General features: G+C 46.9%; 3 protein-coding genes across 8 annotated transcripts in view; 2 read left to right on the plus strand and 1 right to left on the minus strand.

The window, feature by feature from the left end:
* BROX (BRO1 domain and CAAX motif containing) overlaps positions 1 to 26,337 on the minus strand; it is a 158,762-nt gene extending 132,425 nt beyond the window's left edge. The window contains exons 1-3 of one of the 3 annotated variants that reach the window (XM_029593133.1): positions 26,093 to 26,337; positions 25,052 to 25,176; positions 18,273 to 18,383 (exon numbers count right to left, since the gene is read on the minus strand). The gene's annotated coding sequence lies outside the window, so the exon portion shown is untranslated. Of the gene's footprint in view, positions 1 to 18,272; positions 18,442 to 25,051; positions 25,177 to 26,092 lie in introns of those variants that run through there. The other 2 variants (XM_029593132.1, XM_029593135.1) reach the window with 2 other exon arrangements.
* LOC115086796 (centromere protein S-like) lies at positions 1,269 to 22,126 on the plus strand. Of its 3 annotated transcripts, XR_003855334.1 has the most exons (6): positions 1,269 to 1,623; positions 8,663 to 8,786; positions 14,212 to 14,245; positions 20,431 to 20,559; positions 20,693 to 20,759; positions 21,490 to 21,562. XR_003855334.1 is itself a non-coding variant. In XM_029593140.1 (5 exons), the coding sequence occupies exons 1-5, from the start codon at positions 1,552 to 1,554 to the stop codon at positions 21,640 to 21,642; spliced, it is 450 nt and encodes a 149-aa protein (XP_029449000.1). In that variant the 5' UTR covers positions 1,338 to 1,551; the 3' UTR covers positions 21,643 to 22,126. The 3 variants fall into 3 exon arrangements, 2 of the variants coding, with proteins under 2 accessions (XP_029449000.1, XP_029449001.1); XM_029593140.1 differs by lacking the exon at positions 20,431 to 20,559 and having other exon boundaries at positions 1,338 to 1,623; positions 21,490 to 22,126; XM_029593141.1 differs by lacking the exon at positions 20,431 to 20,559 and having other exon boundaries at positions 1,345 to 1,596; positions 21,490 to 22,126.
* Positions 26,338 to 26,428: 91 nt separating the features above from the next.
* AIDA (axin interactor, dorsalization associated) overlaps positions 26,429 to 27,751 on the plus strand; it is a 140,496-nt gene continuing 139,173 nt past the window's right edge. The window contains exon 1 of one of the 2 annotated variants that reach the window (XM_029593139.1): positions 26,429 to 26,838. In XM_029593139.1, coding sequence (XP_029448999.1) covers positions 26,732 to 26,838 — 107 coding nt within the window. In that variant the 5' untranslated portion in view covers positions 26,429 to 26,731. The remainder of the gene's footprint in view (positions 26,839 to 27,751) is intronic. The other variant, XM_029593138.1, reaches the window with a different exon arrangement.

The following is a 27,751-nucleotide window of genomic DNA, read 5'->3' on the forward strand; positions in this document are numbered from 1 at the left end:
CACAAGAGTACTCCTGGGGGAATTCTGCGCAAAAATTTTTAAAATTCTGCAAACTTTATATTGGTTAAACAACAATTTATGACAGTCTAAGTAATTACATTTTAAATTATTACAGAAAACCATTAAAGTTGCAGAATTTTAAATATTTTGAGCAGAATTTCCCTAGAAATTCACTGTAAGAGTGTCCCTTCCACATACACACAGCCTCAAAGGCTCCCTCACTCTCTCTTGCACACACACACATCCCCTCATACAGGGCCCTCTCTCCTGAATACACACCCACACAAGTTCCCTTTCTCTTTCACACATACATCCTCAAGCAGGCTACCTATGTCTCTCTCTCATGCAGCCCTTCACACAGGCTCCGTCTCACACATTCACAATCCATTCACACAGGCTAGCACCCTCACATACACACGAGCTCCCAATCTCTCATACACATACACACTCCTTCACAATTTCCTCATATAGGCTCCCTCTCTAACTCACTCAAGCAGCCCCCCTCTCTTACCTCCTATGCTCTCACACCCTCCTGCTGTCACCCTCCCCCTCATACAAGCTCTCTCTCTGAAACCCACACTCAAGCATCCCCCACTCCCCCTCTTACCAACCAAGATGTCTCACCCTACTCCACACCCTCTCCTCATATAGGCTCCCTCTCTCTGAAACCCACACTCAAGCATCCCCCACTCCCCCTCTTACCAACCAAGCTGTCTCTCACCCTCCCCCACACCCCCTCTCCTCTGTCACACATTCTCTCTCACCAGCATCCCCCTCCCCTCATATAGGCTCCCTCTCTCTGAAAACCACACTCAAGCATCCCCCACTCCCCCTCTTACCAACTAAGCTGTCTCTCACCCTCCCCCACACCCCCTCTCCTCTGTCACACATTCTCTCTCACCAGCATCCCCCTCCCCTCATATAGGCTCCCTCTCTCTGAAAACCACACTCAAGCATCCCCCACCCACCCTCTCTTACCTCCCATGCTCTCTCACACCCTCCCCTCCCTGACACACACTTTCACTCACCGGCATGCCACGGAACGCGCTCCGGTTCGCGGCGAAAATGAAGGCCCGGCGCGCCGTTCGCGGCACATGGGGGTCTTTCTTCCATTTTCGCCACGAACGGCGCGCCGGGACTTCATCTTCGCCGCGGGACGCCGGGGTCTTCTCTATTTTCTACGCGGGGGGGGGGGATGGGATTCCGCGTTTCGCAGTCGCGCAGAATTCCCCCGGGAGTAAGACTCTGAGTAGTAAGAAAGCCGTACACTTACGGAAGCAGCTCTTCCTCTGCAGTAAGGCCACACCCCCCCCGCCTGCGCTTACAAACGGGTGGGGGAAAGACTCGCGCCGCCGCCGCCGTCCCTCGCTTGACGAGAGCACGCAGTGTGTGGAGCTCGGCCCAACTGCTATTGGAGGTGATTGGACGGTGATTGGACGGTTCGAGGAGCTAGGGGTCCGCTGTGATGGGACTGGACGTCTCCCGCGCAGTGAGGGCGGGGTCTGCACGCCGACGTAAAGGAGAGGGAAATAGAAAGTGACGGTGGAAGCTATGGAGCGAGGAGCGAAGCCGGGCTCTGATGCCGCCTGTGTACAGGTTGGTGCTGCTCTCTGCGGAAGCGAGGTGGGCGGGCATTTCACGGAAGGTGAATGGTGTTGGCTCCTTGTGGTACAACGGAGCGGGAAGTAAACGCTTAGTTAGGGAGGTGCGGGGATGCTCTGTCCTTTTAGAGTGGGAGCAGTGACACCCCCCCCCCTCCCCGGAGAATGGGTCCTGTAAGAGCTGGCGCCACTACTATACGGTAAACATGGAATAGACTTAGTGTTTGGGTACTTGCCAGGTTCTTATGGCCTGGATTGGCCACTGTTGGAAACAGGATGCTGGGCTTGATGGACCCTTGGTCTGACCTAGAATGGCATGTTCTTATGTTTTGGGTTTTTTTTTTAATCAGGGATGTGAGAGAAGGGAAGCGGGCTAGGGCTTAGCTTGCAGGGAGGACCTGAGGCGTTATTGTCCTGCCAGACTAGGCCTGGAGTTCTGCATGAACACTGCGGGGCCTCCTGCAGTCCTGATCACCTCGTGTAGCCGGGGGTGTCTCTGTGCCAAGGTGAGTGTGGCTTGGACAGGCCCTGGCTAGCCACCAAATACATAAAGTAGGACTCTTGGTGATAAAATATTTGCATCTACCTCGTGAGAATCAGGAGTGTAGACTGAAGCTAGTAAATAAGCAATCAATTCCCCAGCATATTGACTTAGGAAAATAGACAAGGTCTTAAGTGGTAAAATAAAAAATACAGTAGTAAAACTCAGTAAGGTTTGGGATAACTATAGAAGATTATAAGTTGTCAGGAAGCAGTGTTCTCTAAGGACAGCAGGATGCTAGTCCTCACACATGGGTGACATCATCAGATGGCGCCCCAATGCAGAACACATGTCAGAGTTTCTAGAACTTTGATTAAGCACACTGAGCATGCCCACCATGCTCTATACCACCAGTCTCGTAACATAGAACTACAATTGGAGAAACCCAACTCCTCGAGGTGGCGGGCGGGTTTTGTGAGGACTGACATCCTGCTGTTCTAGGAGAACACCTGTTATAGGTAAGCAACTCTGCTTTCTCAGAGGACAAGCAGGATGTTAGTACTCACACATGAGTGAATACCAACCTACAGGTTGTTTTGACACAAAAGGGGACCAACAAACACCTACCCAGGTGCAAAGGGCACAAGAGCACTGATGCTATTGGTAACAGAGGGGGAGACAGCCTGAACCCAAACAATGGGCCCTAGGTTGGGATAGTTGGGTTCTACACCTCAAACAGGTTCCCAAGGACAGCCTGGCTGAACCTACTATCGCTTTGGTCATCCCCATCCAGACAGTAATAGGATGCGAAAGTGTGGTGAGAACTCCACATCGCAGCCTTGCAAATCTCGTAAGAACAAAAAACATGCCATACTGGGTCAGACCAAAGGCCCATCAAGTCCAGCATCCTGTTTCTAATAGTGGCCAATCCAGGACATAAGAACCTGGCAAGTACCCAAAAATTGTCTATCCCATGCTACTGATGTTGGTAATAACAGTGGCTATTTTCTAAAACTGGTCACAAGTGGGCTACTGATGCTGCCATGGCTCCGATAGAATGAGCCTTGACAGGACCCTGAAGATGCAGTCCCGCCTGGGCATAACAGAAGGAGATGTAATCTGCCAGCCAATTGGATATTATGTACTTTGCAACGGCAATGCACCCTATTATTATCAAAAGAAAGAAAAAGTTGGACTGTCTATGGGCGTCTGTCTGTTGCAGACAGAAGGGTAAGGCTTGCTTGTACTACAAACTGCAGTACTCATTTGCCTTGGTGTAAAAGAAATCTGGGGAAGAATATTGGCAGGACAATCGATTGGTTAAGATGAAAATATGTCACCATTTTAGGAAGGAGCTTAGGATGCATATGCAAGAACACCCTGTCGTGATAAAATTTAGTGCAAGGTGGATAAGTCACTAAGGCCTGGAGCTCTCTGACCCTGAGTGCTGAAGTGACTGCCACCATAAATATGACCTGCCAGGTCAGGTACTTAGGTCACAGGTGTGCAGTGACTCAAAGGGAGCTTTCATCAGCTGAGCTAACACCACGTTGAGGTCCAAAGACACAGTGGGAGGCTTCAACTGAAGCAGGCCCTGCATGAAACATACAACTATAGGCTGTACAGAGATGGACGTACCTTCCACGCCATGGTGGTATGCACCAATTGCACTCAGATGAACTCTAATGGGAGTTGGTTTTTAAGCCAGCCTCCGATAGGTGTAGAAGGTAATTGAGCAGTTTTTTGTGTGGGGCAGAAGAACAGATCTAGGGCCTTCTGCTCACACCACACGGAAAACCACCTCCACTTCAGTCCGTAGGACTTTCTAGTGGAAGGCTTTCTAGAAGCCACCAGGATCTGAGAGATCAAGAGGCTGAAGAATTGACCTCTCGGCCTCCAGGCTGTGGGCAAAAGAGCCTGGAAGTTGGGATGCCACAGCCTGCCCTGATCTTGCATGATGAGATCTGGGGAAGTCCTCAGACTGATTGGTTTCTGGATGGACAACTCCTACAGAAGTAGAAACCAGACCTGTTTTAGCCAATGAGGGGCTATGAGGATCACAGTCCCTCTGTCCTCGCGAAGCTTCAAGAGAGTCTTCACCCCTAAGGTTATTGGAGGATATGCTTACAGAAGGCCCTTTCCCCAGGTTACAGGCATGGGTGTCTAAGGCTGATTTGCTGTCTGACTTGGACAGGGAGCAGAACTGAGGCACCTCCCTGTTGTAGATATGTTTGTTTCCCCTGCATCTGGGTTTCCCCAGAGGCGGAATATCTGATTCGCTATCCCCAGTCCAGGGACCACTCATGGGGTCTGAAGGCTTGACTCAGCGTGTCTGCCTCCACATTCTCAGTCCCAGCCAGGTACATGGCTCTGAGCACCATCCTATGGGACAGGGCCCACAACCAGATCTAGACCATTTCCTGATGCAGGAGGTACGATCCCATGCCTCCCTTGTTGTTGACATACCACATGGCTACCTGGTTGTCTGGATTAGGACAAGTTGTTGAACACCGATCTATGAAAGCCCATTGTACGTACCTGATCACCCTGAGCTCCAAGAAGTTGATTTGACAAGAACATTCTTGAGGCCTTGGGTACCAAGCCCATCTACACGAGCTCCCCACCCCTGGGTAGATGCATCCATGGTTAGCATAATTTAAGTGGGGAGACTCTGAAAGGAAATCCTCTGTTCTCGATTGTCCTGGTGGCAGGTACTTTCCAATGAGTACCTGAGAGACAGGGTGACTCTGATTCAATCCTGGAGGCTCTGAGGGGCCTGGTGCCACTGTGACCTCTGGGTCCATTGGGCTTTGCATGTGTGTAAACGTGCCAAGGGAGTAACATGGAGTAATATGGCCCACAGCCTCAACATGTGCCAGGGGGATACTTGCTGACTCTGTTGAACCTCTGCTGCAATGGTCGCCATGGTGTAGGCCCTCTGGCAGGGCAGAATGACCTAGGCCCGAGCCGTGTCTAGCAAGGCTCCTGTGAAATCCAATTGAGGTGTCGGACTGAGATGGGACTTTGGATAATTGAGAATGAGCCTCAGTGACTCCAACACATTGAATGGTCACGTGCATGGACCTGATCGTCCCTCCCTGAGATGTGCTCTTGACCAGCCAATCATCCAGAGACTGGAAGACATGCACTCCCAGTCTAGGGAGGTTGGCCGCCACTACGGCTAGGCATTTTGTGAAGACATATGGGGAGGACACAAGCCTGCACAGCAACATCTGGTACTGGAAGTGGTGACAAAACAGAGATACTTCTGTCACTAGGGAAGATCTCAACCTGAGCATATGCATCCTTTAGGTCGAGGGAGCATAGCCAGTCCCCTTTTTGCAAAAGGGGCATCAAGGTGACCATGGAAACCATCTTGAACTTTTTCTTTTTAGAAACATGTTCAAGACCCTCAGGTCTAGGATGGGACGCAGTCTTCCTGTTGTCTTTGCAATTGGGAAATACCTGGAGGAAGATCCCTGCCCTCTTTGCGCTGGTAATATGGGCTTGACCGCTCTGGTTGATAAGAGGGAGGAGAGCTCTGCTTGCAGTACCTCCTGATGCACTACTGGCCTCAATGTGGGCATGGAGGGCAATTTAGCAGGACACCCAGTAGATTTGACACCCCTGACAGATGATGGATGGAACCCATTGGTCTGAAGTTCACTGGGCCACTGGTTCGCAGGTAACCGCAACCTGTCCCCGACCAGAGGGTCCTTCTCCCCAGGTATGGGCAACAGGCTTATGCTTCCTATGGCCCAGTCAAAACCCCATCCCCAGAGTTGACTAAGGAGCTGGCTGGTGTTTGGGGGCTGTCTGCTGCCTGGAATAGCTGTGAGAGCTCTGATGGTGTTGACTGGCTTGCGGAGGCAGAGGATAGTACTTTCTTTGACGAAAGAAAGTCTTCCTTAGCCCTGGCCTCAATGCGTCCCAGATGAGGAGGACCGGTTCGGAGTACTAGTGGAGTTGGTGGTCCCGAAGTTAGGGTTAGGGATGCTGTGGCCCATCTCCAAAGAGATTCTCTCTAGTGTATGGCACGTCAGCAAGTCTATCCTGTACCTCCGGTTGGAGATCCAAGGCTTGCAGAAATGCCATTCTTCAGGCACAGATTCCCACTGCAGAAACTCTCGATGCTCTCTTGAAAACATCATAGGTCGCATGGACCTAGTGTTCCCTGCATTCCAGACCTTTGTGCACCAGTGACCTGAGTGTCTTGCTGCTGTTGAGGCAGTTGCTTGGCCACCTCCTGCACCTGCTTCCAGGTATCTGTGAGTACTGGCTCATGTAGAGCTGGTAGGCAGCGATGCAGGCAATAAGCATGGTGCCCTGCAACACCTTCCATCCATTGCTCTGTGATCTTTCCCCAAGGCACAGAGGAATAGGTCCAAGAGTGCTTGGCCCTCTTGAGAGTGGATTCAACCACCACCGACTGGTGAGGCAGGTGACACTTATCGAATCCTGCAGCATTCTGGACAAGGTAGACCGCATCTGCCGCCTTGGTAACGGGAGGAGCTGTAAGGGGGTGTTCCCATATTCTCAGCAACTCCTTAAAGATCTTGTGCATTGGGACTGCCATGATTTCCTTAGGAGGTTCCGTGAACTGGAAGATCTCAAGCATTTTGTGCCTGAAGTCCTCTTATCAAAAGTTGAAAAGGGATGTGTCCATCACCCTCTCAAACCCTACGAAGGTTGAGACATCCTTCGTTCATCTGGAGCAGAATTTCTGATGGGAGACCATCAGAATTCTCAGGAAGACTCATTCGGATAATCCCCCCAAGGATCATAGGGACCCTCATCCTCACTGTATGCTACAGGGGATGGAGGCCTAGGTGCTCTGCTTATGTCCAGAGGTGCAGGCACCAGTAGAACTAGATTGGGACTATAGGCCTCAGTGTTGTTGCCAGTCTCAGTGGAGCTTTCTCTTCAGAGGAACCGGCAACAATCACTGAATCAGGAGGAGGCCTCTGTACCTGTTGGGCACTAAAGCTGTCCTGGGAACAGATGCCAGCTGGGTCGGTAATGCACTGATGAGCACACTGAGCTTCTACAGAAGCAGTATGAGGGCAGACGGCACCGGTGCCATTGTTGATGCTAACACTGACTGGGAGGAAGGAGGGGTGGCCAGATCTTCTTCGGACCGGTGAGGGGAATTGGCGAGTGGCACCATTACTGGTGGAGACCATAGCGAACCGCGATCATCGAAGGAGGGTGGGCTTTCTTTGCTGTAAGGTCGTTTCAGGTGCATCATGGCAAAAGCTGGTGCAACCCCACGCCCAGTATTTTGCATAGATGGGGACCTGTGCCGATGCTTCTTAGACTTCCCTCAATATTAGGCCCGGTCTTTCCCCGGTGCCGAGATTGAAGACGACGAACCCGATGTTCTCGGCCTGGAGGAGATCGACAACAGTCTGTCTCTGGCGCCCCTCTCCACCGACAGCATCGGAACCGGTGGTCTCGCTGATATCGATTGGCGTGGTGTCCCATTGGTGTGGCTCCAAGGGCCTTTGATGCCAATGGCTTGGACTTCCTCGACCTGAAGAGCTGATCCATCTTGTTGAGTCAAAGCCAACATCCCTTTGGGGTCATCTGGGCGCACAAGTGGCAATCCCAGACATATGATGCCCCCAGGCAGAGGCTACATATCTCATGAAGTATCAGTGATAGACTTGGCCCTCGGGCACTGGGGGTATTGGTGAAACCGGATGTGGCCACGATTACGGCAAAATAAAAGGGCCGCAAAGTCAAAAGCAATGGCAGCAGGCATCTATGACCGGTGGGCACTGAGGCACCACCCCCATGGGGGAGGGGGGGGGGGTGTGTGGAATAGACTGCTAAAGGAAACTTACCCGAAATGCCGAAAACCCTGACTAGGGACACTAGGGGAGGCACCGAGAGGGACCCGGCGACAAATCAAAGGAAAAAAAACTGCGAAAATAGGTAGAGCAAAAAGTTTTCCACAAGGCAAAAACAGCCAAAGTGAGCTCAATCACACTGCGAGGCTTACATCTCCGTGGAAAAGAAGACTGGAGAGGGACCGCGCATGGACGCATGATATAAGTAAGGCATGCTGGACATGCTCAGTGTGCCTAGACAAAGTTCTAGAAACGTTTTGACTGAGTTTTCCGCATCGGGGCTCCATCTGATGCTGTCACTCCATGTGAGGACTAACATCCTGCTGTCCTCGGAGAAAGTGAAAGTACAGGGTGGCCCATGGGGAAAAGTAGCCCGCTTCCAATACCAGTGCCATGCAGGCAGGCTACTCTTTCCATGGGCCACCCTGTATAACCAGAGATCAAGTGATGGTTTGTGGCATTGCCGAAAGAAATTGGACAGACTAGATAAGGCTTTGTGGTCTCTTTTATGCCATCATTCTGTTTATAGATGTTACTTTCTGAGCCTAAGACAGTTTTTATCCAGAATGCTGCTATGCTAGCGCTTTTCTTTGATGGTCCAGCAGAGGTTCTGTAATATGTGAGCAGCCTGGAAAGCAAAGTAACTTATAATTTATAAAGCATCAAATTACTTAAGTGCTACTTCTATTGGGTTTCCTCTTCTGTGAAATTGTTTTGTATTCCTGCAGAGACTGAAAGCTGTGGTTCATTACACCGTTGGCTGTTTGTGCCAAGAAGTCGCTGAAGATAAAGCCATTGAGTTCAGCAAACAGACCATTGCCGCTATTTCAGAGATCACCTTCAGCCAGTGTGGTATGCAGTTATTTTAAGCTGTGTATTTTAAAAAAAGAAAAAAAAAGTGTGCAAGTGTACCTGCAAAGAAAATCACACATGATGTATTCACCAGATACCAGGATATGATTTCTGAAACTCAATTATAATCCGCTTATTGTTGACGTCTCTGCTGAGAATGAGACAGTTCGGAATGCCTGAACTCTGTACTTACCAACCAGAAAAGTTTAATTTAGATTTTCAAAGCTGATAGTTAACTTTGTGTGGCCATGATTTTTGACACATTTCAATCTATTCTAAGCTGAAATTGATTTGAATTTGTTGTGTGATGTCCTTGCTTATCAAGGAAAATCTATGGTTTCATGGGACGCAGTGATTGTATCATTCAAAACCTGATGGCAGAACTTAACTGTTTTATATTATTGGGATCTGCTGGATCCTCTCTCTGGAGTTCAAGTCCAGATCAATATATACCATAGTGTCCCATGATGTGTTTTAGTTTGGTTTTTTTTTTAAACATATCTTTTTCTTCAAGCTTTTCAGCATTCACAATAGATGGTAGCCAGCTTCCTCTGTTTCAGGGGTTTTTATTATGGGTCATTAAGATTTAAAGGATTGAAGCAGTTCAACATGACTGCTATTTTTATATTATTACAATGCACCTTTTTTTTTCTGAAACTGCTGTTTCTGTAAATTGGTGCCAAGGCTCAGCACCTGTCTCCATAGCAGGATGGTTCCCCCTTTTTTTTTTTTTTGAAGGGATCCTCTACCTATTTGGAATAGGACACAGAAAAGTGTTTTTTTGCATTAAATTTTTATTTTGGTTTTATTTATAGCATTTTGCATATATTACAATTCAAGCAATAACATCTTGAATCTTTCTCAGATACAAATTATCAGAAAAGACACTTACTTAATCTAAAACTGTTAGATAACATTTTTAGTTCCTTTTGGGAACAGATCCTAATTATCATCAACAAGAAACCCACTACATATATACATATATATATATATATATATATATATACATATATATATATATATATTGTGTGTGTGTGTGCGCGCTTAGCCCACTAATATGGGTCCAAGGTACACAATTCCAAACAATACTACTATACAAACATTAAATTCTCACCTAACTCAGGAATGATAATTTAAATTGAGAGGACACTTCTCATCCTTAGAGCCATATTATGTGGGCTTCAGGGTAGAGCTAGTAGTGGGTTTCGTTCTATTCTATTCTCTATAAACTGGGCTAAATGTTTTGGTTGTAAAAATACATAAGTACTACCCTCACTTTTTATCAAACATTTGCAGAGATATTTCAGTATAAAATACATTCCCATTTGTAGAATTTTGAGATTTTAGCAAGAGAAATTGTTTTCTACGTTTTTGGATTAATGGCGTTAAATCCGGAAAAAGCTGTACCTTGCATCCCAAAAACTCTTTAATTCTATTTGCAAAAAATGTCTTAAAAACCCAGTCTCTATCACATTCTAAATTGAGTGAAACTATCAATGTAGATGATTCAACTAAATCTGTCTGTTTGCTCAAGAGGTTCTATAACATTTAAAGTTTTTTTTTTTTTCTCTTGGGTTAATTGTTTTTGTTATAATTCAACTAGCTGTAAATTTCCCTCTTCCCTTATTTCTAAAGATTTTTCCATTGGAGGTAGGTAGAATATCTTTGAAATTATGGGCAAAGTAGCCTCCGGGATATTTAAATTTTCCATCAAATACCTCCTCCATAATTGCACTGGCGTCAAGGTAGGGATTTTAGGAAAATTTATACAGAGTATTTTTCTTATTCTAGCTACATTTTTCCAATTTTTCTATTTTTGCCTATTTATTTATTTATTTATAGGTTCTTCTATACCGCGGTACGTATAGTAATACATCACCTACTCTCCACGAGCAGGCCTCACCCGGCTGGGAAGCTGCCGAAGCTCATGTGGCCTGGTTCGCAGCGCTGCCGGGCCCTGCCTCAGTCTTCACGCCCTGCTAGTGCCGCTGCTGCCGATGCCGGGACCTCCGCGGTGGGGCTGCCGCCGACGCCATCTTCATGCGGCCTAGAGGCCACACAAGCCAGCTCCTCTCGCAGCAGGGAGCCGTGAGTCAGCCTCTTCTTCGAGCGGCAGGGGAAAGCCGCTGCCGCTCAGACGTCAGCTCGAGGCCTGGTTGCCACCCCGAAGCCTGCCTGCTCCTTCGCATCTGCGTGCACGCAGAAGCCGCTGTCCCTGGTGCTGTTCCTGCTTGCTTCTAGGCACCAGTGCGCACCTCTTCATTGTATTTAAAGGGCCCGCGGCCAGATATGCCCTGGGCCCACCCTGATGACAACTTCCTGCTTCAGCCATTTATAAGGGTTCCTCTTCAGTTACTGCAGCCTTCGGGTCGGGTTCCACAGTTGTCTGTGTCTTCTGACCGGTCCAGGTCCTCCGTGGTCTTCTGCTCTGAAGGCGTCTTCATGTTCCTGATGTCCTTTGCCTTTACCTCTGTCTCCATGCCTTGGTTCTTTGATTTCCACTTTCCTGGCATGCTGTTGTCGTGGTCCACGACAAGGGGCTGTGTAGGGCGCCTCACAGTACAAAGGCCATCTTCATCTCCGCAGTGCAACCCTCCAGAAGACTTCTGCTTCAGTCCTACATTTTTAATCCTTGAGAATCGTGAATCCTGTGCTTGAATCTTGTCCCGGTCTTCGGAGCCTATTGCATGTCACGTCCGTCCATGTCGAGACTCTGTTCGAACCTGCTCCCCACTAGCATGGTCCGCGACCAGTCCCGCGGGTGGACAGTGTAGGTTGTGCCCCAGTGCAGGCCTCTTCAGTATCTTTGTCATATTCCAGTATCAGCTTCCACTATTCCTCCTGGAGTCTGCTTCGAGCCCAGCGAGGTCCGCGACCAGTCCCGCGGGTGGACTGTACGGCGCGCTGGGTCGCAGTCTCGACCCAGCGTTTTGATCCTTGCCTTTGTCTACAGTGTCCTCACTTCGGTCCTCGCCTGTGTTCCGTGTTCTAAGGACTCCGTCTGCCCTCATCCTTTGTCTGGCCTGCCGCCTTTTGCCGTACTCTGTTCGAATCTGCTCCCCACTAGCATGGTCCGCGACCAGTCCCGCGGGTGGACAGTGTAGGTTGTGCCCCGGTGCAGGCCTCTTCAGTATCTTCGTCATATTCTGGTATCAGCTTCCACTATTCCTCCTGGAGTTCTTTGGCAGGTCCAAAAGGGCTTGGAACGGTCAGAGGACTGTTCATCGATCAATATTGCGTTGTTGGTCATCCTGCGGCGTGCAGGTCCGGTAGAGGATCAGACTTTGTATCCTCGTCTTCGCTTCAGCCTTATCCTGCTCCTTGCTACCAGTGCTCGCACCAGCTCACCTCCCGCGGTGTCTCTTGGGGCTCCTCCCTGAGTCATGCCGTGGCCCAAGGGCTCACATCACCTGCTTTAGAAATGACCGCGCCTCCGTGCCCGTAACAATAGCCGAAGGCCTCCAAGCCCTCAGTTTGTAACAGCTGCCGGAGGCCGCACTTGTAACAAATATGGAGTTTTCCTTTATCAGTTTGTACCTCTTACCTTACCCAATTCCTCTTTTACCTTAATTCATTATTCATATTTTTATTTTCAGTTTCTATCAATTCTACATTCTTCTTAGTTACACCAACAATGTTTGATATTGCTACCAATTGGTCACCCACGTTTTTATTTACATCATTATAGCATCTCATATTAGTTCCAAAGAAAATGTCTGTGGTCTAACTAGAGGTTTAAATTTAATGGTAAAAAGTCCCACTTCTCTTACCCCCAAGTCCCACTTCTGTAGCCCCGATGGAAGTTTGACCAAGTAAGTGCTGAGGATTCTTCTTGCAACCTACCTTGCCTCGAGGGAGACTGGCCTCCAACCACTTCGGTTGGGGTCAAGTCTAGGGTTTGCAGAAATTTCTCAGCTGGGTTAACTGGAGGAGACCTCTCCCATGGGGAGAGTGATGATAAAAGTTCTAACACCGGAAGGCTCTTCTTCTCCCCTCCTAACACTTAGCGAACACTCATTCCCTATATACATCCCACGCCGTACATGAGCATCCATTGGTCCTACTTTGGAGACTGCTTTGGTTGCGTCCGAGGCCTGGCGCTCCCTAGCCCTTCTCTTCCGTGCAGAATGCGGCATCAAGAATTATTCTTTAAGGCTGCAGTATGGGCTAGTTTGCTGACTTACCTTGGATCCAACTCAAGATTGGAGATATTCAGAGTGAATCTTTATTTCCTCACAGCTGGGGGGGAAATTATATATAGGATTCAAAAAGACTCTTAAATTGACAAAACTGATGAAAGCTGAAAAAGCTGCGCACGCCCGGCTTAGGCAGCGCACCGGCGGCAGCTGTGCGCCGCACAGGGGCAGCTTTTTCAAAGCCCCGTTAGTCCCACAGTGATGACGTCAGTGTAAACCGGCATGATATCTCTGGTTGGTCAAGAAAAATCACAAATAGATTGGGCTCAGCTGTGCTTCCCGGGCCGGCCGACTGCTGCACCCCCGGTAAGGCCGCCGAAACCCCTCTGTTTTCTCTCTCTATGGCACCTCGATCACTAGGTGAAGCGAGGCAGCTTTTCAAAGACCCATTCGTCCCACAGCGATGATGTCAGTAGATTGGACTCAGCTGTGCCTCCGGGGCCGGCTGACTGCTGCACCATCGGTAAGGCTGCCAAAACCCCTCAGTTTCTTCTCTCTCTGTCACCTCCTATGCATTAAACGTTTAGCCTTTGTGCTTGGGCAGTTTAACAAGCTTGATTAAAATAGATGCTTTCATGAGAAATGTGATTTCTATACACTATCTACCAAATTTTAAAAGGCCTGCGTGCGTACATTTTAAGAGTTACACGCATAGCTGGATCTTGCATGTGCTGCGCGCTTTTTCGGAAGGGCCCGGTTACATGTGAAACCCCGTAATGCGCCAAAGTGCCGAGCTTCTCAAAAGTGGGGGTGGGGGTGGGGAAGTGCGCACCGGCAGGAGATTACTTCTGCTCCGGAGGAACAGTAACTAGCAAAATAAAGTTTGGGAATAGTTAGTGTAGATTTAGGGGGTGAAGGGAAGAGGGGTAGGAAAGCTCCCTCCCAGTCACTCCTTAATTGAAGCGAACTGGGGGAGGCCTGAATGCATCGCCGCGCACATTTTTTTTGTAAAATCCCACCCACACGTGCATGCATGGACATGAAAATCTGGTGCACGCAGGACCCGTATTTTATAATCGCGCGCCAACACATGCATGTTATAAAAATCAGCGTGTCCGTGTGTGCATGTGCAGGTCTTAAAATCAACCCTGTTTGTACAGTTATCTTCAGTAAAAATTTGTGAGCCAGCAAAGTATCTGTTTATTGTGGAAACCTATATTGTCCTTATTCAACACTGGGATATATCTGAAACAGCAAAATTAAAGGGTTTTTTTGTGTTTTTCTTTCAGAGAATTTTGCGAGAGACCTTGAAATGTTTGCAAGGTGAGTGTGGACTGCTCTTCCAACACATTTATGAAAAGTACAGGAGCAGATGCTTTCTTCTAAAGCTTTCCTGAGGTGGCTGATTCTGCGCATTGGGTGCTTTTCATCCTGCTTAATCTGTTGAATTTCGTGCGCCCCCAACTTTCTCCACAAATTACTGAATGTTTGCCTGATATCAGTAGCTGTTAGATTATATTCTGAAGAGCTTTTGCAGCAAAACATACGTTCAGATGTTTGCATACAAATGCTAGAAGTCTAAAAAATAAGATGGGAGAGTTAGTGTACAGCACTGGATGAAGAGGTAGATATAATTGGTGACTCAGAGACCTGGTGGAAGGAGGATAATCAATGGGACACTAATACCAGGGTATAAATTATATCGAAATGTTAGGATAGATCAAACTGATGGAGGGCTGGCACTGTTTGTTAGAGAGCATTGAGTCAAACAGGATAAAATGTTCTATAGAAACAAAATGCAATGTTGAATCTTAATGGATAGAAATTCCAGGTGAAAAAGGGAATAAAATAATAATGGGGGATGTATTACTGTCCACCTGGCCAGAATGAACTAACAGACAATGAAATGCTAAAAGGAAATTAGGAAGCTAACAAAATCAGCAGCACAGCAATAATGGGAGATTTCAATTACCCCAGTATTAACTGGATGAATGTTACATCAGGACATTCTAGAGAAGTAAAGTTCCTAGATGAAATAAATGACTGCTTCATGGTGCACCTGGAACATGAACCATCAAGAGGGGAAACTATTTTAGACCTACTCCATAGTGGGACACAGGATTTGGTGCGAGAGGTAACAGTGTTGGAGCTACTTGGCAATAGTGATCACATTATTATCAAATTTGACTTAATAATGGAGGGGAGTGCAAAAAAGAAATCTACCATGACAGCATTTAACTTTCAAAAAGGTGACTGATAAAATAAGGAAAATGGTTAGGAAAAACTGAAATGAGCAATTGCAAAGGTTGAGTTTAAAAATACCATTTTGGAAGCCCAGAACAGATGTATTCCACGCATTAGAAAAAGTAGAAAGAAGGTTAAGACTACTGGCATGGTTGAAAGGTGAGGGGAGAGAGGCTATAATATCTAAAAGAATATCTTTCAAGAAATGGAAAAGGGATCTGAATGACGAAAAGAGGAAACGGCATAAGCACTGGCAAGTCAGATGCATAGCATTGATAATGAGGGCAAAGAGAATTTTGAAAAGATGCTTGCCATGGAAGCAAAAACTCAACTTTTTCAAGTACATTAGAGGTAAAAAGCCTGCAAGGGAGTCAGTTGGACCATTAGATGATCAAGGGGTAAAAGGAGCACTTAGGGATGACAAAGCCATAGCAGAGAGACTAAATTAATTCTTTGCTTCAGTATTCACCGAGGAAGATGAGGAAATGATATTCAAAGGTGATGATTCAGAGGAACTGAAACAAATCTCGTGAATTTTGAAGATGTACTAGGACAAATTGACAAATCTAAAGAGTTGCAAACCAGATGGTATACATCCTCAAGTGCTGAAAGAATTGTGAAATGAAATTGTGGGCCTGCTATTGTAAATTTGTAAACTATCAATGGTACCTAAAGACTGGAAGGTTGCCAATGTAACGCCAGTTTTTAAAAAGAGATCAAGGGTGATCCAGGAAATTGCAGACCAGTAAGTCTGAAGTCTGTGCCAGACAAAATGGTAGAAATATATCATAAAGAACAAAATTACTGAACATGTACAAAAGCATAGTTTAATGGGACAAAGCAAACATGGATTTACCCAAAGGAAGTCTTGCCTCACATATTTGCTATGCTTTTTTGAGAGCATAAATAAACATGTGGATAAAGGTGAGCCATTTGATTTTAGTGTATCTGGATTTCCAGAAAGCATTTGACAAAGTTCTTCATGAGATACTTAGGAAATTAGAAAGTCATGAGGTAGGGGGCAGTCCCCTATTGTGGACTGCCAACTGATTAAAAGATAGAAAACCGAGAGCAGGGCTAAATGGTAAATTTTCCCAATAGAAAAAGGTGAATAGTGGAGTGTCCCAGGGATCTGTTCTGGGCCCGATGCTTTTTGATGTATTTATAAATGACCTGGAAATGGGAACAAGTGAGATGATCAAATTTGCCAATGACACAAAATTATTTAAAGTTGTCAAATCACAAAAGGATTTTGCAAAACTGGGAGACTGGGAATGCATATGGCAAACGAAATTTAATGTGGATATGCAAAGGGATGCAGTTAGGGAAGAGTAACCCAAATTATAGCTACAAAATGCAAGGTTCTACATTAGGAGTTACCACTCAGGTAAAGGATCTAGGTGTCATCATTGAAAATACATTGAAATCCTCTGCTCGGTGTGCAGCAGCAGCCAGGAAAGCAAACAGAATGCTAGGGATTATTAGGAAAGGAATGGAGAATAAAATAGAATATCATCCCTCTGTATCGCTCCATGATGTGACTGAGTATTGTGTTCAGTTCTGGTCACCACATTTCAAGAAAATATAGCAGAATTAGAAAAGATACAGAAAAAGGCGATACATGATAAAGAGGTTGGAACAATTGCTCTATGAAAGGCTAAAAAGGTTAGGACTCTTCAGCTTGAAGACGGCTGAAGGGAGATATGATAGAGGTCTATAAAATTGAGTGGACTGGAACGAGTAAACGTTAATCAGTTTACTCTTTTGAAAAGTACAAAGACCAGGGGGGCACACAATGAAGTTACTGGTGATACACTTAAAACTAATAAGAGAAAATGTTTTTACTCCATGCATAATTAAGCTCTAGAATTCATCGCCAGGGGATGTGATGAAAGCTATTGGTATAGCTATGTTCAAACACTTTTTTTTTTTTTTTTTTCAACAAGTTCCTGGATGGAAAGTCCATTAACCATTATTAAGGGAGAGTTGCAGAAATCCACTGCTTATTCTTGGGATAAGCAGCTTGGAATTTATCTACCCCCTTGGGGTCCTGCCAGGTACTTGTGACCTGGCTTGGCCACGGTTTAAAACAGGATACTGGGCTTGATGGACCCTTGGTCTGACCCAATTTGGCAAGTTGTATGTTATGTTCTTAACTTGGGACTGGTTGAGAATCCAAATCTCATGTATTTGCTTAATCCCCCATGACTTAATCATGCCAATGCAATATAATGCATTCGGCCAAGTGCACAGCTTTACACATATTTCGATGCACGTTTTTAGATGCGCGTTCAAAACCCTCATGCTTGAGGATTAGCATATCCGTTATGCGCGTCCAGACCAGCACATAGCTAATAGCGCTCATCACATATAAATTCATGTTGATGAGGCTATTACCTCCCGGTGTGTGTGTGTGTGTGTGTAAAAAAAAAAAAAATGCCCGACGCACACACTTCTACTCGCAAAAATCAATGCCTGCCCCGAGCAGGCGTTAATCCTTGAGGAACACCAAAAGTAAGCAGAAAATACTGCTTTTCTGTACTTCCCCCAACTTAATATTGTGGTGATGTTAAGTTGGAGGAATAAAAATAATGTAAAAACAGTCATCGGTGGTCAGGTTAGAAAAACGGACGCTCAATTAACGTGTCCATTTTCCTAAAGCCATGGCTGTGCACAGGTTAGGAAAATGAACGTTTGTAACATTAAGCATCACTTTCCTAACCCTCTGACAGCCACGTCTCCTGAGTGCCCGATGTCAAGGAGGCACTAGGGATGCACAACTTTTCCCTAGCGCCTCCTTTTTACCACGGCAGCCCATTTAAATATTAAATCGGGCGTCTGGGAGAGGTGGATTAGTGCATGCTAAGAAAGCGGGTGCTCTGTCATGAGCACCCGTTTAATGCACACCAATGTTACATTGGCCCGAAAGTGAAGTAATCATTAATTGAGCTACAAGCAACCATCCAAAGTGAAAAATGTGCTGCTTGAGCACCAAAAAAGTCTTCATAGAAACAGTCCAATAGAGTCCACGACAGAATAATTGACATGGCCATGTTTCAACAATGTTTGTCTGTATCAAAGACAGAAAGTAACACAAAACTCTTACCTCTGTTCCACAGGAGGCTTTTGTTCAAGATGTTTCAGGCACCCAAAATATATTGTCCAGACGAAGCTAAGGGAAGTTGAGTGACTGCAGCTCGGTCTGATTCTTAATCTCCTAGGATTTAATGTACAGTAATGGTAACTGGTGAATGAGGTTTAGGTTTAATTTTAACATTCCTTAAATCATATTTAAACTTTAAAATTAATAGAAACTTTCTGTTTTAAGTATTCAAAGTAAAAAAAAGAAACTTTGCACAGTAATATAAGAGAAACATAAGTAACAGAAACAGAAATCTGTAGAAAATACACAGTCCATTCTCTCTAATTTGAAACATAAGAAAGGGGAGAATGGAAACAAGAACATAACAGCAAAAATTATGCATATTCAAACTATAAATGGCATAAAACATACCCCTATAAAATATCGCATAACCTTAAGTCTCCGCTTTAGATGGCCCAATTAATCATGCTGGCATTTAGGAAGTCCTGCAATTGACCTGGACTGAAAAAAAATGTAGTGGCCTTCAATTTAATTAATACATTTACATAGAGTAATTGAAAGCCTGGGCTTGGAGGCACATCCCCAAAATAGCTTTACGCCATTCTTGTGCAGCTTGGGCTAAGTCAGGAAAAGTCCTGACGAAGCCCCCATGAAAGGAAACATTAAAATTTTTAAAGCAAGACGTATTCTGGTAAAAAAGGAAAGCAAATGTAGCCCTCTTGTCACTTCCACAGCTGCAACTGCCAAAAAAGCAGAAAGATTAGAAAGTTCCACTGCATTCTGAGGAGGATGTGATTGGTTGGGCTTCTATTTTACTACGAACAGGGATTTTTTTCAGATGGGATTTTCAGAATTTCCAAAAAAAAAATCTGTGTAACAAATGGAAGTTCACCAAGAACTTTAAGAAAATTTGTAATTCTCAAATTTAAATGCCTTAAATAATTTTCCATGGATTCACTCACGAATCATGGAAGCATTCACAGCTTGTAGTTTAATTTCATTTCCCATGGCTTGAATGGAAATGGAATGCTCCTGGAGAAGTTGATGATGATCTTGAGCGACGGGGGGTCCCATTTCAAAGAAACAGTCTAGTCACAGGGACTGAACCTGAAATGTCTGGGACAATCCGGCAATCAATCAAATCCCAGAGTGATTCTAAGGTAACTACCACTGCTTTGATAATCACTGAAGAGGGCTGAGGAGCAAAACGCTAACCTAGTGCGATGGGGACCCAGTCTCGGACATATTCCCCACCGGAAAATCCAGGGGCAGAGCGCCGCCCCCCCCCCCCCCCCCCCCAACAGCACCTTCCTCCGCGGGCTGTTCTTCACGCGAGGATTCAGAACAAGAAGGACCTCTAGCCAGCAAGATGCCGAAATCTGTGTGGAGCCGCACACAGAATTCATCAGGCATATTATCAGGCATATTATTCAAGGAAATCAGTCGGGGAAACAGGTACCTGAGCGCAGGAGGAAAAGCGCATCTTGGATTCCCCCCCCCCATTTAAACTTTGTTTTGTATGTGTTGTTGCTGATACTGGGCACTTGGTAGCTTGTGGCTCACCAGTGGGGACATGAACCTTACTAGTAATTCTTCTGACTTGTTGGGAGTTTCTTTTCACAAGAGTGAAGAAGAACTGGGATCGCTCTCTGTGAATGGCTCGCTTGGCATGGGTATGTGCCTCTCTTCATCCGACTGCCTTTCTGTTTTCTTGTTCAAGAAGGTAGGGAGCCAAGTTTAGAAGCAGTCTTCCTAAGCTAGCCAGTACTGCTATGTGCCAAATCTGTATGGTGTGCAAAGTGCAAAGGTTTTTCTTAAACGGAATGTAAGACATGGAAAGACTGTTAAGAGCCAGATTGAAAGCAGGCAGGTTATGTTTTGTTTTTTTTTCCTTCATTTGAATCACATTTAATAAAACGCAAAACTATAAAAAGACCTTTTTTGGCCCAGTAGTCCCTCTTTTCTCTTGTTTGTAATTGCAGCTCAGTCCAGAATCTGTGCTGGGATTCTAGTGGCATGAGCTACTCTTCATTATTCCTAGTCTGGTCACTGAAAGTGGCAGGCCTGAGGACCCAGGGCTCTTTCAGAACCCTGTATTAGGGGTTCTAAATCTGCTTACCAGATTTTGCCCTTAATGACCTTGGTTCCCTTTTGCTCCCAGGGACTATAAACACTACCTCCGCAGCATCTTGTGGTTGCAGAAGACCCGAGAATGGATTGAACGGGGACCTTGCATATGGCAGTGCACAGCCCCGGCCCGGCTTCAGTTTGGAACCAAAGCTGGGATCTGGTACTGTGACCCTTCATTCGCAACTATCTAGATGGGGGAAATCCCAGCCCCAGATCTGATTTGGAGTGGGATGATACCGCCAAGCCAAAAACCAGGTTTCAGGAGGTTGGTTGTGTGTTATTCTGTCTTTCAGACATGCAAAACGGAGTACAGTTAACACAGATGATGTGAAGCTCTTGGCTCGAAGAAGTCAGTCTCTGGTAAGAGATTCTTCTTATTTAAAAAAAAAAAGGATTGCTCCTCCTATCCCTCACCTCTGAATGCCTAACTCTAGTCTCTGCCTTTCCCCTTGCTGCTTGGCACTTTACAAGGGCCAGGAAGGTTCTGGTGCTGTGAAGGCTTAAGTCTTGTGATCTTTATCCTCCTTTGTAAAGGTTTTATTTAATTCTGAAATATCTTCAACTTTAATTTTCCATAAAAGAAAGCTCTTTGAATTCACTTCCATCCACTTTGCAGCTAGGGCACAGGTCACTCTGGAACCTTCTTACTCCTGCACACCTAGTTTAACTGTTTACCTTGCCTGCTTCACCTGCTCTGATCAGGTTGAGCAAGACCTTAAGTGTGTCCTGATGTGTGTTTTGCCAAACACCATTTTAAATTCTTTTGTGTCAGACATAGGATAAGGTGGTCTATTTCCAGCTCTGTTTTAGATTCTTAGGGCCTGATTTATCAGGGCATTTTCCCATAGACACAGAATGGCAGAAATGCGTTAGTGGAACAGGCCCTTAAGTTTGATATTTCAAGAACCATAAGAGTTCTGATTAAGTTGCTCTGAGCTCTCTGATGTATTTATTGCTTCACCTGACATTTGTTTTCAGTGATTATTGCAGCAGTACAGACACTGCATACAAATAAGCATGCTGAAAATACTTGAACCTGCTTTATAAAGACATCACGATGCATGTGCCATATTAAAACTTTGTTTTTTAGCTAACATACATCACCAAGAAAACTGAGGAACTTGCATCCAATAACCAGGAGCAAAAAGAGAAGAAAAAAGCTGTGGGTGCAGGGAAGGGACGCAGAAACTCTGACATACAGGTGCAATCTGAGATGGCAGACAATGAGGAGCCCAGCACATGAACTTATTAAACTGGAGAACCTTTCCTTCAGTGCTTGATGCAAAGCAGCACATTTCTCTAATAAATTGGCTCTTTATCATTGGTGTCTTCCTGGCACTGTCTCTCCAAAATGACATCCTCCATCACCTTCAGGTCTTGACATCCTTAGTGGTAGCAAGAACAAGATCAGACTCCTATTATCTCAACCTTCTTCTTTACCTAATGACTGCAGCCCTTGAAATCAACTAAAGAGCTGCTTGGCTCTGCCTGGCACTATCATCGGTGACTAGCAGATGGAGGACTTGAGGATAGGGGAGCATGGATTGCACTAATGGAGCTTCCAGAAGTTTTTGTACAAGAGATAACAGTAACTGATGTGTGTTGGCTGCCCTGTAAAAGTATTGTTTTGTTAATATTTTTTTCTGACCAGTTTTGGTGTAATTCTAAAACAGTTGTGAAGTGTAGATATAACTGACCTATAAAAGCTTGTGCCTTTCTATACAGAAGCAGCTGCTGCCTTTTTTGGTAAGTTATTTATTTTTATTTGTTAAATTTTTCTATACCAGTGTTTGGAAATAAGACAGTCATACTGATTTACAGTAAACATAACATCACAATAGATACAGATAGAAATAAAGTACTGAATGTCTAAATGTTTAACTATTATTTCTCTTACAGGCCGATACAGTAAGGAGCGGTAGGAAGAGCTGCGTTAGTGCCGGGCGCACCTGCGGTTGCTGCACACAGTCCGGCTCACCTACCGCTCGATACTGTATGTAAATAGCTTGCAAATGCAAGCTGCGTCCAAGAAGCGTTAGGCCCGCGCAACCCATTTTACTGTATAGAGCGCTATACATTATCCTGGGTGCGCTGGCCTAACGCTTCACGGACACGCTGGTATCTGTCATTTGAAATGACAGGTACCAGGAAATGACAGGTACCAGGAAGCTCAGGATTGCCAGTCCTCTCTCCCCTCCTCCCGAAGCAAGGCGCGTAAAGCAGCCTTGCTGCGGGAGGAGGGGAGAGAGGACTGGCAGTGTAAAGCAACGAAGCGACTTACTTTTCTTGCAGCCCCCCTCCGGAGACGGACATTGGTGAAGACTGACCGCGGCTCCCCTGCCTCCCGGAGGCAGCTGCCCGCGAAGATGGATGCCTGCACGGGCGAAAGCGGCCCCTGTGCGTGCAATTGGGCCGCTCAAGGCGTGACGACACGAAGTTTGGCGTCACGGCATGAGCGGCCCAATTGCACGCACAGGGGCCGCTTTCGCCCGTGCAGGCATCCATCTTCGCGGGCAGCTGCCTCCGGGAGGCAGGGGAGCCGCGGTCCGTCTTCGCCGATGTCCGTCTCCGGAGGGGGGCTGCAAGAAAGGTACCCACGGACGCGGCCAGGGCAGGTGAGGGGGGCTGGGGGAAAGTTTGCCGCCTACCCTTACCCCTGCCTCTAAGGGTAGGCGGTAAGTTAGCAGGTTAAACGCGCGGCAAAACGGCAGGTTAAAAAAGCGATAGTCGGGGCACGCGTTACTGTATGGGAGGGAATAGCTAATTCGATCGTTTACATCTCATATACATGCCGCGGGCGGAAGGGGTTACCCGGTGATTTAAAGAGGCGGTAAGAGTGGGTTAAAGGGGATAGTGTATCGCGGGTTGGACTAACGTGGCCGAAAAGTGAGTAGAAAGCGGGTTAGGAGCAGGGTAACCGCGGCTGCAGTTTACTGTATTGACCTGTTAGTTAGGGAGGAACTGGGCTATTGCAAAGAAAAGCTTTCAGTTACTACATGGCGTAGGGCTGTCCTGCAGGAGAAAATGACATGTTCCATTCACAGCCACTCTGTATATTCCTTGGAGAAGGAAGAAGAGAGGTACTGTGGCTCTGGGATTGCGTATGAAGCACATCTGCATTGGATCAGAATTTACTTTGCAGTGCAGATTCCTCCTTGTTGAGTCAGTTTAGATCTGGAGTGTGCGTTCAAGGACTGTAAAGGCACTTGCAAAAATGCAATTACCTCTTCATCCACCCAGACCAGTCCAAATGCATTGGTTATGTCCATCAACCAGCAGCTGGAGGCAGAGATTAACAGGCTTGCTGATGTCTCCTTACATAGGCTCCCAGGTTGACCTAGCCTGCCACTGTCTTTTTCTTTTTCATTTTTGAGACATTGCATATTTCATTTATTGTGTTCACAGAAGAATAATTATGGGACTGAAAAGAAAAGATATATTAGTGGACTCAAACATTTTGATTCCAGCCCCTGAAGCAGCAGCTTTGCAAGACATGGTACCGTTTGGGCATGAACTTATTTCTATGACTAAGGGACTCTTTAAAACATTTTTTTGAAATGCTTTAAAAAAAATCCTAAAAAATTGGACCTATGATTAAAACTGTACCCCTGTGAGTTAGATGGAGCACAATTAATGCTCTAAAAGATATCAACAGTTGGAGTTTATATGATGGTCCCATAAAACAAAATAATATATAGTGTTATTTTCGATGAATATGTGTTTTTCTCTGCACTATTCTGTCGTCAGCAGATGGTAGGAGGGCATGTCCCATGCTCCAAAATGAGGCCTAGATAGGCAGGGGAGCGGCAACAGGAGTGGTAAAATTCCCACAGGTCACCAAGATGGTGTTTGATTAGGGCATCTGTGAGATGGGGTGGACATAAGAGACCACCACCTGGGCCCCCTGCCCCATGATTGACTCCACTTGGTGAAACACCACAAGACCCTCCGACGGCCTTAGGGACCACTTGGAACACCTGACAAAAAAGTATAGCCTTGCACTACATTCTCCCCACAGCTACAACCTGCCCGGGCCCCACAAGCTTGGCCAGGGCTGCGCTATACCTGAGGGGGTCAAGTGAGGCCATCATCTGGCAGTGGATGCCATGCTCGAGAGTGAGGCTGGAGGACCCGGCTGCCAAGAGCTACAAATCCATTATCTGGTTGGATCCTCCAGCCTGCACCGTGGCCACCACAATGGCTGCTTAGGTGGTCTTGCACACAGCTGGGGGGGGGGGGGGGGCAGGAGTGCCCCAGATGGCATCACTTGTCCACTTAGTGGGTTCTCTTTTCCTCTGGTAAAGGAAGGGAGGGAAAAGGTGTAACAATGGAAACACCTTCCCCCTCTCTGAGGATGCCCCCAGTGAGAGGTGCCAGGGAGTCTAGTCGGAAGGGAGTCTGATTTTCAACTTCTTCCTCCTCTTCCCCATAGCTGTGGCGGAAGGTGCTGCTGTGCCTGTAATGAAAAAGCTTTGAGGTAATGGGGGGGGGGAGGGGTCAGGTACCCTACCTTACACTGAAGCCAGGATGGGAAGGGTCAAGGTCAGGGGGGTTGGTGGAGTTAGGGATTCCCCTGCTGGCAGTAAGGCCCCTTCCTCCCAACCCATCTTTTTCTCCACCAGGCCCTCCAAGCCTTAGGGGGGGCTTCCCACCTCAGTTCCTCCCCTCGTGCCTCACTGGCCTTGGTGGATCTAGGTGTAGGGAAAAGTCTTCTCCTCCTTGCCTGTCACCATGGCCTGTTCCAGGCTTTTCTTTGTGGCTACTGGCTGTGCGGACACTGGAACAGAAAAATGGGACAATTTAAATTAATAAAGAGGGAGGGAAAAGTGGGAAGGTTGCCTCACCTTACTACTTCTCCGGAAAAAAAAGGAATAGGTTACATTTAATCCTTAAGGAACCAAACGTGAACCCTCTTTACTTCAGAGGCTGAGCCAGTCAAAACAGGCAAAAAACCACTCCTCAAAACTAAACTAAAGGTAGGGGGAAAGGGTGGATCAACTCAGCTGAGGAACTGATAAATAGCTGATTTCCTGTCCTGTAAACCCTGGGAAGGGAGTGCAAGGAAACAAATCAACTTAAAGCAGTGAGCCAGCAATAAAACCATCACAAAATGCAGGCCAGTGAATGGTGGGAGGGAGTGAGGAAAGGCCCAGCAGAGAACAGGCCTCAGGGACTTCCTTAAATTGTCCCCCTCCTATGCCTTTGGTGTTGCCAGTGAGGCTGTAAAGAAAAAAAAAAGGGGGGAGGGGGGGGGGGGGGAGGGGAGAAGAGAAAAAGCCCTAATAGAAAAGAGTGGAGTGGGAGGGGGCTGTAGTACTGTCTGTGTGTGAATATGGGGGGCGGGATGAAAGTGCTGGGGTAAGCAGCAGTAGAAAGATTAAGTGGGGCTTCAGCTGCTGCTAGGAGCTATTCCAGCCTGCTGAAGAGGCTTCTGTTCCTGCTGTTTCTCTCATGCGAGGACTCAAGTTCCCCGGTAGGGCTTTGTCTCCAGTTCTGTGGCAGTGCCAGAGGACTGAGCCCCAGGGGCTGAAGGACCCGAGGGTTACAACTTGGGGTTGCCCCCAGAGGACTTTGGTGTTATAGAAGGGGCCTGAGTGTCCAGGGGCCCCTTCCTGACTTCCGGGTCAAGTTCAAGAGAAGGGGGAAAAACAAAACCCTGGCTCCTAAATCCACAACAGATGGGCAGGTTTCACCTTTTCGAAGCTGGTTTATCCCAAGGCTGGAGAAAGACACAAGGAGCAGTGTCTCCAGCTCCGGCTCCTCGTCCTCCCCTAGCTGCGTACAGGGCTATCCATGGAGGAAAGAGACAGGAACCCGGAGAGCTGAAATACAGGCCTGCAGCTTCCGCAGACGCCTTCACTCGTCGGGTTCATACAGCGGCAGCTTCCAAGGGCGGGGATAAGAAAGAGAGGGAGAGACCGGGACCTTTAACTGGGTGGGGCGCGCGACTGAATCCAATGGGGGAAAAACTGAAAGGCGGGCGCGCGAGGCTGCCGCCGCCTCCTAATTCTATTTCTCTGAATCGCAGCAGCGTAGGCAGGGCGGGCCTGAGAGGGAAAGAGGGGCGGGATTTCCTGCCCAGGCTGTTGGGGAGGTTGCATGGAAATGGGCTTGGTCGGCAGCAGCAGCAGCAGAACCGGTTGAGGAATATCTTACAGGCACCTTCATGACGGGCAGCTCCCTCTGACAACGGCAATAATAGCAACGAGGCAACAAACTGGGAGGATGCTAACTTAAAAAAAAAAAAAAGAGTAGAAGTCATAAACGGATACCTTACGTCTGCCCCTGTTGTTTTTTTTTTTTTCCCCCGGTTTGTTACAACTTCTCTGGCCATGACTGAGCAGACTAAGTTGTTGCAGAAATGGCACGCCAGCTTTCGCAAAGGCACGGACTTTGACTCCTGGGGACAGTTAGTGGAGGCAATAGACGAGTATCAAATGTAAGTGCCTGATGGGCAGCGGGAGGCGGACGCTGCCCGGGCTGGGGCTCCCTGTGGGAACGTGAATGAGGCGGGCGTTTGTAAATCTTTATTTTTTTTTTTTCCCCTTCCTTTAGGCTACGGTTCCTGTCAGCCTTTTCCCGAGGCGGTGCTGTGGGACTCTGGATAAATGGACGTGTGGGGTGTGTGTGTGTTTATTCCTCTCCCTTTGCTGCAGGGCTGGAGCTGAGGTGGGAAGTGCACAGTCCCCGGGGTTTTCTCGCTCTGGCTGTTCAGTATCTGTGGACTCTGCCTAAGCGTTTTCCACGGATTCTTTTAAATGAAAGTCCTCCGCTTTCGCTTTCTTTCGGGGCTGTTATTCACTCCGGTTCCCACCCACACCCTCTTGATGTTTTTGGGTGGAGCTTCAGCACAGGATGTGATGATCATGAGCTCAGATCTCGGCCGAGCCCCAGGCATTTTTTTTTCCCTCTGTTTTGGGCGGGGCGGTGCCTATAAATTACTTCTGCTCCTGGGCGAGCACAAGCACTAAAGTGAGGGGTGCGAGGGACGCTAGCACCCGAATATTTTTACCCATTGCCCGGTAACTAATCATGGTGTATGTTCTTGATGTACTCGGTGTTCTCTAATACTTTTGAATGTTAAATGCCATGAGCCTTGGTGAGCCAGTGACTTTCACGTGGACCGACAGTATACAAGACCTCTAAATAAAATAAATAAATAGTCTTGGGTTGGGAGGGAAGGGGTAGGCTCCAACTGCAGGGGGGGTGGAATCTTCTCAAGCTGAGTATAAAGAAAAATGTTCTCTGTGGATCCCCACATGCACTCCAAGGGCTTCGGAATGCAGTTAGAATATTTTTTCCCCAGGAACTTTGCTGAAAGTTTGGATGCACAAAGAGACTGATGCAATACA

The sequence above is a fragment of the Rhinatrema bivittatum genome, chromosome 3 (assembly GCF_901001135.1).
Source record: "Rhinatrema bivittatum chromosome 3, aRhiBiv1.1, whole genome shotgun sequence".
NCBI lineage: Eukaryota > Metazoa > Chordata > Amphibia > Gymnophiona > Rhinatrematidae > Rhinatrema > Rhinatrema bivittatum.

What these genes read in the sequence shown, in the direction of transcription:
- LOC115086796 (XM_029593140.1), top strand. Translation starts at nt 1,552, where the DNA reads ATGGAGCGAGGAGCGAAGCCGGGCTCTGATGCCGCCTGTGTACAGGTT. An exon ending in GACCTTGAAATGTTTGCAAG is followed by an intron (nt 14,246 to 20,692) that starts GTGAGTGTGGAC and finishes TCTGTCTTTCAG; the next exon opens with ACATGCAAAACGGAGTACAG. An exon ending in CTCGAAGAAGTCAGTCTCTG is followed by an intron (nt 20,760 to 21,489) that starts GTAAGAGATTCT and finishes TTTGTTTTTTAG; the next exon opens with CTAACATACATCACCAAGAA.